At 42.6% G+C, this 12023-nt stretch overlaps 1 protein-coding gene across 1 annotated transcript in view; it reads left to right on the forward strand.

Annotated features, from left to right (window-relative positions):
- The window catches only part of WDR35 (WD repeat domain 35), an 83829-nt gene that overhangs the window by 23694 nt on the left and 48112 nt on the right, over window positions 1-12023 (forward strand). The window contains exons 14-16 of the mRNA XM_075861063.1: window positions 9927-10071; window positions 10159-10228; window positions 10735-10785. Of these exons, the coding sequence (XP_075717178.1) occupies window positions 9927-10071; window positions 10159-10228; window positions 10735-10785 (266 nt within the window). The remainder of the gene's footprint in view (window positions 1-9926; window positions 10072-10158; window positions 10229-10734; window positions 10786-12023) is intronic.

Raw genomic sequence — 12023 nt, forward strand, 5'->3', positions numbered from 1 at the left:
AAAGTCAAAATAGCCAGAACTTAATAGACAAAATCGAGTTTATTAAAAAAAAAAAAAAAAAAAAAAAAGGAAATCTGGTATGATAACATTGTAATCACCATAGAATTATAGGGAGGCTACTTCGTTATAAGGGTCAGTTCACACGTTGCGTAAATACTGTGGATGTTCTGCAACGGAATTTGTTGTGAAAAATTCGCAGCAAATAGTGTAGCAGCAAAGTGGATGAGATAAAACAAATGTCATCCACACGCTACGTAAATACTGAGCAGAAAAAACGCTCAGAAAATTCGGAATTTTATTCCGGAGTATGTCAATTGTATTTGAGTAAACGCTGCTTATTTGTTGCGGGATTGAATTCAATGGGGAGGTAAAACCCGCAACAAATAGCAGTTGTTGCTTTTTTGTTGCGGCGGATTTGCAGTAATTCCGCTGCAAAAAAATGCAACTCAGAATTTTTTTTTATCTTACACTTACCCAGGAGTCTGTGTTTCCTCCTCCAGGACGGCCCCCTGGGTTGACGTTTCATCCCATGTGACCGCTGCAGCCAATCCCAGGCTGTAGCGGCGGTCACATGGGATGAAACATCAACCCAAGAGGCTGGCCTGGATGACATCAGAGGGCAGGCCTCCTTAGATGACGCTTCATCCCATGTGACCGCCGCTGCAGCGGACTCCTGGGATGGTGCGCTTTTTTCACCCAGAATTCCCTGCGGCGCACAGGGCGGATTCTCTCCGTGCTTTTACGCAGCTTATACGCCCCGTGTGAACTCACTGACCGAAAAGCTGCAACAAGAAAGAGGATAAGACATCTATCATCTACAAGGCACATACAATAAAGTACATATAAAGCATCAGCCACCTTATCGCTTCCAGCATTATCTCCCCAGTACACGTCCATGAGTGATGGTACGAAGCATATCCAGATCTATCTAGCCATGTCAACCAGATTTCTTTATAATTTTTATTAGAGCCTCTTATCAGATTTAAAAAAAAAAAAGATTATAAACATTGTAAAATTTGTCATCATTCAATGATTAACCTCTTCTTGCTGCAGCCAGTTTTCGTTTTTCCTTTTAGTTTTTATCTCCCGTCCCTTCAAGAGCCTTAAAGGGGTTTTGCACCTTCTGACAACTGATGACCTATCCACCGGATAGGTCATTAGTACACGATCTGTGAAGGTCCGACACCCAAACCCCACAGAGATCAGCTGGTCTGGTGCCTCCGTGCATGCGGATAGGTCATCATCTGTCAGAAGGTGGACAAACCTTTAACTTTTTAATTTACTGTCAAAATGGCCACATGATGATTTTTTTTGTTGGATGAGTTGTAGTTTTTAATGACACCATTCATTTTACCATATCATGTACTGAGAAACCTTTAAAAATTATTTTATGGGGTTGAATTTAAAAACAAAGCAAAAACAGCAACTCCATAATTTTTTGGGTTTCGCTGTTAAGTAAAAATTACATGGTAACTCTGGGTCAATCCGATCAAGGAGATACCAGATTTATATAGCTATTTTTTTTTATGTTTTACTACTTTTACCAAATAAAAATTATTTTGTGTCCCCTTATTCAGAGACTCTTTTTTTATTTTTCCATCAATGGAGTTTTGTGAGGGCTTGTCTTTTATGGGGCGAGCTGAAGTTTTTATTGGTACCATTTTGTTTTTAGGGAAGGCAATGTGAACAAAAAACCATATATATTATTAAAAACTTAATTCAACTAATTTAAAATATTTTTTTTTAATCCCACTAGGACTCGAACATGCGATCATTGGATCGCTTGTACAATTCACTGCAATACTTCTGTATTGCAGTATATTGTGCTTACAACGTTCCACTAAGTCCTGCCTGTAGGACTTAATAGGCGGACCAATATGGCAGACCTGGGGGACTTTATTAGGCCTTCGGCTGCCAGGACAACCCATCGGCACCCTGCGATTGCGTCGCGGAGAGATGATGGGATGATAAATTTGCCCCCTCGTCTAACGGCTTAAAGAGAACCTTTCACCTCCCCATACATGTCCATCTGAGTGCAGCATGTAATGGGGAGGGCTGCACAAACCCTGGGGCACTTGACATTTTTTTTCTACCTCCCTCCATTATTTAGATATCACTGTCGTTATATTTGGCGCCCGATACGGGGCGTGTACTGGCAAGGGGGCGTGTTACTATGGCTGTGACACTGTCCAATCAGATATGGACAGTGCCACAGCAAGAGCGAGGAGAGAGAATGTGCGATTGCAGTCTTTTCACCCGAACTGTCAAGGTGGCGTGTCACTGCTACGGACAGTGTAAGAGCTGTGGAGAGGAGAGCGCGCTCTCACCTCTTCAGCTCTTGCGAGAGATCAGTCTTGTACTTTGTCTGCCGAACTGGGAAGAGGGCGTGTCACTGCTACGGACGGTGTAAGAGCTGGGGAGCGCTTTCACTGTCCGTAGCAGAGACACGCCCCCTTGCCAGTTCGGCAGACAATACAAGACTGATCTCTCGCAAGAGCTGAAGAGGTGAGAGTGCGCTCTCCTCTCCACAGCTCTTACACTGTCCGTAGCAATGACACGCCCCCTTGCCAGTTCGACAGAAGACTAATCTTGAAAGCTGAAGAGTGAGAGCGTGTGCGCACGCGCGCACAGTCTCTCTCTCCTTGCTCTTGCTGTAACACTATCCATATCTTATTGGACAGTGTCACAGCCATAGTAACACGCCCCCTTGCAAGTACACGCCCCTTTGACTGTTCAGGGGGTTATTTAAATATCGGGTGCCAAATATAACGGCACCAATATCTAAATAACGGAGGGTAGAAAATAAATGTAAAGTGCCCCAGGGTTTATTCAGCCCTGCCCATTACATACTGCACTCAGCTGCACATGTATGGGGAGGTGAAAGGTTCTCTTTAAATGCTGTGGTCGCTGTTGCCCGCTTTTGAAGTGATTAAACTTCCAAGATTGGAGTTATGTCCCATCCAATCATTCGAGCAAGATGTCAGCTGTAATATCCTGAGCCAGCTCAATACCCTGCTCCCAACTACGACATACAATAATGTTAACCCCTTTGCACACCACAATGTAATAGGACGTCATGGTGCGGGGGGGGTGATGTTTGGAGCACGCTCCATACGCTGCGGGTGTCAGCTGTGTTTTACAGCTGACACAGGGACTTACAGCCAGGAACCACGCGATCGCCCCTCAAATGCTATGGTCAATCACGACTACAGAATCTGAGGTATTAAAAAGAGGGGGCTGGTCCCCTCTGACAGCTTATCGGCGCCCCCCACAACGCGATCCTAAGGTGCCAATGGTTGTTATGGCAGCCCAGGGGCTTCATGAAGGCCCCCAGATCTTCCTTCACTCTGCCACTGTTTAACAGAAGCTTGTAAAAATGACAATATACTGCAATACATTAGTGTTGCAGTATATTGTACCAGCGATCTAACGATCGCTGGTTCAAGTCTCCTAGACGGGCTAATAAAATGTTTAAGAAAAAGTTAAAGGGGTTATCCGGGGGACCAAAAATTGCTTTGCATTCATATTTTTATGTAAAAAGAAGTAAGTTACTAATATACTTTAATTAAAAATTCGGTACTAAATGGTGCCGTTCAAACCCGGTGAACTGTTCTCGGAAGTCCTGTAGCTTTTCTAATATTGATGACGCGCCGACACGGCCCCACGTGACTGAGGGCTTGCTTCCTGTGCTGTTCGTGTCGGCGTGTTATCAGTGGCATGACCGCAAGGGGCAGTCACATTGCCTATTGCTGGAGTCTCCGAGCAGAGCATCAGTTAGCGCTTTGCTAGGGACTTCAGCCCTGCACCCGACACTTGGTCAGTGACTTCAGGGGTTTCCTATCGCTGGAGTTCCCGGGTAAAGCATCAGCCGATGCTCCGCTCTGGAACTCCAGCACGGCTGCTAACGTCACTGTCTATATATGGACAGTGACGTCGGCAGCAGTTCGGGAGTCCCCAGGTAGAGCATCAGCTGATACTCTGCTCCAGCATTCCACTACTGCTGCCGACGTCGCTGTCCATATGTGGACAGTGACAGTGACCTTGGCAGCAATGCTGCAGTCCCTGGGCAGAGCATCAGATGATGTCCTGCTCGGGGACTCCAGCGATAGGAAACACCTGAAGTCACTGTCCATATATGGATGGTGACGTCGACAGTAGTAGTGGAATCCGTGAGCAGAGTATCAGCTGATGCTCTGCCTGGGGACTCCCGTACTGCTGCCGACGTCACTGCCCATATATGGACAGTGACGTTGGCAGCAATGCTGGAGTCCCCAGGCAGAACATCAGCTGATGCTCTACTCGGGGACTCTTAAGTCACTGTCCATATATGGACAGTGTCATTGGCAGCAGTAGGGGAATCCCCGAGCAGAGCTTCCACAGATGATCTGCCTGGAGACTCCCGTACTGCTGCCGACATATATGGACAGTGACTTCAGGTGTTTCCTATCGCTGGAGTCCCCGAGTAGAAGACACCTGAAGTCACTGACCAAATGTTGGGAGCAGTGCTGGAGTTCCGAGCAAAGTGCTAGCTGACGCTCTGCCCGGGGACTCCAGCAATGGTCAGTGTGACAGCCCCTTGCGGTCATGCCATTGATAACACTCCGACACGAACAGCACAGGTAGCGAGCCCTCAGTCACGTGGGGCCGTGTCGGCATGTCATCAATATTAGAAAAGCTAGAGGACTTCCTCGAACAGTTCACCGGGTTTGAATGCCACCATTTAGTACTGAATTGTTAACTAAAGTATATTAGTAAGTGACTTCTTTTTACATAAAAATATGAATGCAAAGCAATTTTTAGTCCCTGGATAACCCTTTTAAATAAAGTTATTAGTAAAGAAAAAAAAAATATTAAAAGTACCATAAACCCCCCCCCGTTTCTAATTTTTCCTCTAAAGTAATATAAAAAACAAACAAAATTGGTAATGCGTCCGTAAAAGTCTGAACTATTACAATATACCATTATTTAAGTTGCACGGTGAACGCCGTAAATAAATAAAAAAATGAAATGACAAAATCTCTGTTTATTGGTCAACTTAGCGGTCCAAAAATTTTTTAATAAAGTGATTAAAAAGTTGGATGTACCAAAAAATGGTACTATTAAAAACTACAGCTCGTCCCGAAAAAATAAGCCCTCACACCGCCCAATCGACCAAAAAATAAAGAAGTTATGTTTTTCAGAATGTGGTGAAGCAAAAAAAATTTTTTTTTTTAACAAATCGTTTTTTTCTTTTTAAAAGTAGTAAAATGTATATAAAAAAAAAACCGATATAAATTTGGTATCACATTAATCGTATTGAGCCGCAGAACAAAGTTAAGTTGTCATTTTTACCGCACAGTGAAAGCCGTAAAACGAAACCCAAAGAACCATGGAGAAATCACTTTTTTTTTCCAATTTCAGCCCGCAAATCTTTTTTTTTCAGTTTCCCAGTACTTTAAATGGTGCCATTAGAAACTACAACTCCTCCCGCAAAAATAAGCCCTCATACCCCTCTATTGACAGACAAATAAAAAATGTATGACTCTTGGAAGGAGCAGAGTGAAAAACAAAAAGAAAAAAGAAAAAAATGTCTCCGTCCCGAAGGGGTTAGATGTCGGGAAGGGGTTAAAGCAGTTGCCCACTTTTGATGATTGCTTTTTGTTAAAAGGGTCCCCTAAAAATATGCTGCTCACCCCAGAGATCAGCTGCAGTCTGTGAAGGAACCTGAAAACAAGTCTTCGGTTCCCCTGCAGCACCACCACAGGAGAAATGAAGCATTACACAGTTGCTATTAAAATTAATTGCTGACCATGTAATGCACAAACAAGCTGGGTCCTCCAGAGAGAGGAAGGCGATCCTTGTAGCTGAATCTCCACCCCAACTATTTAATAGAGGTCCTTATTGAGAGACCTCCGTCTATTACCTCAGAATTACTTTAAAAATAGTTTTTATAAACTGGACGACCCCTTTAAGCTTTTACATCAAACCAAAAAAGTTCCTTTTGGTTTTAGCTTGTGTTGACCAGTATTATTTCGTCCTCTTTTTCTTTCAACTCTTCTGAGATTTATTGTCTTCTCCAGGGAACTGTCTTTATATAAAATGTCCGAAATAATATAAAGCTTCAGCCGGGTCATTTGTGCTTCTGCTTATTCTCTGCTGAAGTAAAAATGTAATGTATAAACAGATGTAGCAGAGCTGAATGCGTCATGGAACTCTTTGTGGGTGCATGTTGTATGCACTCTGTCTGGTTTAAGAGAATACAAGTTTGCCTGCAGTCCTATGTAAAAATACATATAACGCATTGTGATTTTGCCTTAAGCTGTGGGACTTGACATACTCGGCTCTGCTCCATCTGTCAGATATAATGCTGTCGTTCACTGTGCCTGTGAGTGCTCATTGCTGTGTTATTCTGTATGGATGTGGGGCTGTGTACAGTAATATACCTTGCTAGCGTATGGAATCCATCGCAGACCATTGCATAACATTACCCGGGGCTTCTTGAACCGGAACATAAAATAAATCACCAGCTAGTTTCTTGCGGTTTTATTTATATTCACTAGGTGCTACTTTGGTAGCGTCTTTCACAAGTGAGAATTTATACATTAAATCCGTCACTTTCCGCAGCAGTAGACAGCAGTATGTACATTCATTGGCCTCCGGTAGTCTCCCAGTTCTTCTCTTACATCCAACAAACGGACCTTTCATAGCTCCACGGTAAACACGGCCAAATGTAGAGCGTTTGTCTATTTTATCCTCCGCCTGTAACATTCCTTCTTCACTGAGATGGCGGCTTCAGAAGCTCCTCTGTAGACATAGGCAAGAAGCTTCTGCAGCTCCTCGGAATGCAAACATGAACGCAAGAGACGCCTATGGATCATTTCATTTCTAGAGGGTATAAACACCATAAATCAGGTTAGCGTTTCAGATTTTTTGGGTGTAAAGAAACCGTCTCTCAAGGTGTTTTTTGAAAAATATAAATCAGAATTTCATTAAAAATATAGAACTTAATCACCATGTCACAAAAGTGAAAAAATATCAAAAAGAAATAATATTATATATATATATATATATATATATATATATATATATATATATATAACTTTTTTTTCCATTTTTAGAGTTTTTGTGATATTTTAATGCTGGATTCCACTGTTTATTGCAGTAATCACAGTGCCATTTAAAGGGGTATTCCCATGAGGGGCATTTATGACATATCCGCAGGATATGTCATAAATGTCAGATAGATGCGGGTCCCACCTCTGGGTCCTACCGCATATAGTAGGTACAGTAAATAGCGGCGTCTTCACCGCTATACTGCACATGTCCAATAAACAAAGATGTTCATTGGATCAAATAGACCATGTGATCAGGATCAGATGGACCACACATGATATCGTGAGAGTCTAAAAATCTTGCGAATGCGTAGAGGTAATTATGTTACGTCACACGATCTTGAAAGTCGGCACATGACAACTAGAGATACTCAGCACCGCAGTACCATATTAGTTCAGGGAATTCTGCCCATTCTTGTTCTAATAAACGGAAATCATCATGTCATAAAGATATTGATTGAGGGAAGGAGTAAACATTAGGAACACTAATCCTTAAGCTCCCAACCATGGAATATATATAGATACATAGGTACAAATTACGTCTAATCGATTTGGGAATTAGGTGTTTAAGTATATTAACTAAAGTCCCATAGTGTATTGACACTGTCATAAATGGCTAGAGACAGTAAGTAGTTGTCATCAAAAAGAAAGCAAGTCGGGGTCTCTTGGAAATCGTTTTGACCTGTAATTTTTTTCTTTTTGATGACAACTACTGTATTCAGTTGATGGGAACCGCCATGGGGTCCAATGTGGCCCCCACATATGCCAATATTGTTATGGCAGATCTTAAGGAGACGTTGATCTACAGTGAAGGAAATAAGTATTTGATCCCTTGCTGATTTTGTAAGTTTGCCCACTGTCAAAGACATGAACAGTCTAGAATTTTTAGGCTAGGTTAATTTTACCAGTGAGAGATAGATTATATATAAAAAAAAAAAAAAGAAAATCACATAGTCAAAATGATATATATTTATTTGCATTGTGCACATAGAAATAAGTATTTGATCCCTTTGGCAAACAAGACTCTTAATACTTGGTGGCAAAACCCTTGTTGGCAAGCACAGCAGTCAGACGTTTTTAGTAGTTGATGATGAGATTTGCACACATGTTAGATGGAATTTTGGCCCACTCCTCTTTGCAGATCATCTGTAAATCATTAAGATATCGAGGCTGTCGCTTGGCAACTCGGATCTTCAGCTCCCTCCATAAGTTTTAGATGGGATTAAGGTCTGGAGACTGGCTAGGCCACTCCATGACCTTAATGTGCTTCTTTTTGAGCCACTCCTTTGTTGCCTTGGCTGTATGTTTCGGGTCATTGTCGTGCTGGAAGACCCGAGCCATTTTTAATGTCCTGGTGGAGGGAAGGAGGTTGTCACTCAGGATTTGACGGTACATGGCTCCATCCATTCTCCCGTTGATGCGGTGAAGTAGTCCTGTGCCCTTAGCAGAGAAACACCCCCAAAACATAATGTTTCCACCTCCATGCTTGACAGTGGGGACGGTGTTCTTTGGGTCATAGGCAGCATTTCTCTTCCTCCAAACACTGCGAGTTGAGTTAATGCCAAAGAGCTCACTTTTAGTCTCATCTGACCACAGCACCTTCTCCCAATCACTCTCAGAATCATCCAGATGTTCATTTGCAAACTTCAGATGGGCCTGTACATGTGCCTTCTTGAGCAGGGGGACCTTGCGGGCACTGCAGGATTTTAATCCATTACGGCGTAATGTGTTACCAATGGTTTTCTTGGTGACTGTGGTCCCAGCTGCCTTGAGATCATTAACAAGTTCCCCCCGTGTAGTTTTCGGCTTAGCTCCCACCTTCCTCAGGATCAAGGATACCCCACGAGGTGAGATTTTGCATGGAGCCCCAGATCGATGTCGATTGACAGTCATTTTGTATGTCTTCCATTTTCTTACTATTGCACCAACAGTTGTCTCCTTCTCACCCAGCGTCTTACTTATGGTTTTGTAGCCCATTCCAGCCTTGTGCAGGTCTATGATCTTGTCCCTGACATCCTTAGAAAGCTCTTTAGTCTTGCCCATGTTGTAGAGGTTAGAGTCAGACTGATTAATTGGGTCTGTGGACAGGAGTCTTTTATACAGGTGACCATGTAAGACAGCTGTCTTTAATGCAGGCACCAAGTTGATTTGGAGCGTGTAACTAGTCTGGAGGAGGCTGAACTCTTAATGGTTGGTAGGGGATCAAATACTTATTTCTCTGTGCACAATGCAAATAAATATATATCATTTTGACTATGTGGTTTTCTTTTTTTTTTTTTATATATAATCTATCTTTCACTGGTAAAATTAACCTAGCCTAAAAATTCTAGACTGTTCATGACTTTGACAGTGGGCAAACTTACAAAATCAGCAAGGGATCAAATACTTATTTCCTCCTCTGTATGTATCCCACCACTTCAACTTTGTGTTGAGGTAGTTGCGATACATCGACGACGCCTTCCTCATCTGGAAAGGTGATGCATTGGTGCTGGATGAGTTTTTTTGTCCTTCATCAACACTATTTATCCTGAGATTAAGTTCACAAGAGAATTTTCTAAACAGAAATTGCAGTTTCTGGATACAATGATTTATGTAAAGGGGGACAAATTTAGAACAGATTTGCATGTTAAATCTGCAGACCAGAACTATAGGGGATGCAATGTAAATTCTTTACATTATTCATAGGTTAGTCAGTATCTTGAGTGATACTGACGTCACATCTCAGCGAGTGATTTGTGCTGTATGTCCTTTTTAAAGGTCAATGAAATCCAGTTAAAGTCATATCCCTCTTTGTTTAGTTTTATTGTATTTTTTGTTACCGTTTTTTTTCTACAGTACCTTTGTTTGTCACCATGACAAAAACACACGTCATAGCGGCATCTAAGGAAGCCTTTTATGTGTGGCAATATCGAGTAGCAAAGAAGCTGACAGCAATGGAGATAAATCAACTTCTGCGGACTAGAAAAGAGGGGCGAGAACGGTAACAGTTATATTATTATTATTGAAGTATTAATTCAGCGTAGACAGTTCATGGATAAGTTATTCTCTTTCCCTCCCTGTTTTGCAGGATGTTTCACATTGATGAAGCGCCATCTGGAGCTGGGGAGGGGCTTATGGATTTCAATAAAGCCTCAGCGGTAAGCAAGTTTACAATAAAATCCATTTAAAGGCATGTATTAACAGACATGACTTATTATTTAAATCTGGTTTCTATTTAAACATTTTTTTTTGCTGGTTTTAATTTCGTTACTATAAAAAAATCTTGTGTATCTGAGGATATGTTCACGCGCAGTGTTTTCAGGCATATTTCGGTGCGAAACGCCTACAAATGGCTTCTCATTGAAATCAATGGGAAATACAGCATTTAGTTCAGACGAGGCGTATTTTCTGCCGTTGGGGATAGTCCGTTTGCCTCTGCAAACATAAGATTGTCCTCTGATCCCACTGACAGACTTTATTTAAGTGTCATTTAATAGGGATATCAGTGAGGGAGGAAGTAGCTAGCTTCTCCTTCTTGGATTGCAGTAGAAGTTAATATAGCTATCAGCCTGGTTATGTGGCATGTGTTTTTCAGTTCGGTCTCCTAACTGCGCTCTCTTCCTCCAAATTAGTTGTATAAATGTTTTTGTTTTTTTCATTTTAGATAAGAGATCTTATCTGCTCCATAACAGCATCTGATCGAGTCTTAATTGTGGTAAGTGTTCACATTATTGTACATTAGGGTCTAATTCCAAGACGCATATATTGTAGAGGCAGACAGCGCAGCTTCTGTAGGACTTGTAGAAAGGGGACCCCAGGCTCGCTCATAGGAGACTCTTATGTCCACAGGCAGTACAATATTAAAGTATAAAAAGGAAGGGGGGACAATGCAAGAGTCACACCACCTTTCTCTCCTACAAAGGGCTGGAACAAAGAGGAGGCAGCAGGCCTTTAAATCCTAGATCTATGTACTTTGTCCCCGAGTTCGGAAGCTGCGGAGTCCTTGTAATGTCATCTATAGGTTTCCAGTAGAGATAGGAACAGGAGGTAATCTGTGTGTTCCCAGCAAATCTGTATATGCCAATATGTCCCAACCAGGTTCCTGGGGTTCCCTCATGGTAAAGAGGTTGGGATTCATTAATATATACAGATCATTGGTAATATTGAACTAATGGAGAGTTACCTGTGATCTGTATATAGGGAAATGCAGGTAAGACACAGATCGTGTATTCCCTGAGACCCATAGTATACACATCTAAGCTTATCTATGCAGTCCTCAAACATCGGTCTGGACATGAATGTGTTTGTATGACTACCTGTAATGCCGGGGTAGGGAGACAGACAGGTGAGCCCTAACCTACCCGCCACTCAGTCCCTGCCTACTTGCACGGCCCGTCCTAGGCGACGGCGTACAACTGGGCGGCTGTCCCTACGCTTAATAAGTGCACAACAGACAAGGGTACACAGAAGCTAAGGGAAATGGGGCAGTTGCCCACGGCAACACCGTGAGCAACAAGAGTAGTGAACGAGCCGAATCAAACCAGGAGTGTACGAGGTACCAAACGCAGAGCAGGAGAGTAGTCAGTAAAGCCAGGGTCAATTTGAAGCAGAGGTCAATAATATTAGCAGGAGCAGCAGAGCCAGGAAACAGACAGAATCACAGGCAAAGGAGGAGAAGGAAATGAAGTTATAAATAGACAGAGGGCGGGAGCTAGCTCCGTCTGGCCAGGCTGTGATAGGTTCTCCCACTCCTCAGCCTCCCAGCCTGAGTGGTAGCAGATCGAGTCACTCTTACAGACCTAGGCACAGATGCAGGCTGATTAACCACGGGCGTCGACAAAGAAGCTGTGTCAGGCAAATCCATTACACTACCCCAATCATCCAAGTGTTTTTTCTGGCCCCCATTTTTTGGGTTTCCTACTCCAGCCCTATCTGATTAATGATGTTCAATTC

Source organism: Rhinoderma darwinii, chromosome 4 (genome assembly GCF_050947455.1).
Source record: "Rhinoderma darwinii isolate aRhiDar2 chromosome 4, aRhiDar2.hap1, whole genome shotgun sequence".
NCBI classification, from domain to species: Eukaryota; Metazoa; Chordata; class Amphibia; order Anura; family Rhinodermatidae; genus Rhinoderma; species Rhinoderma darwinii.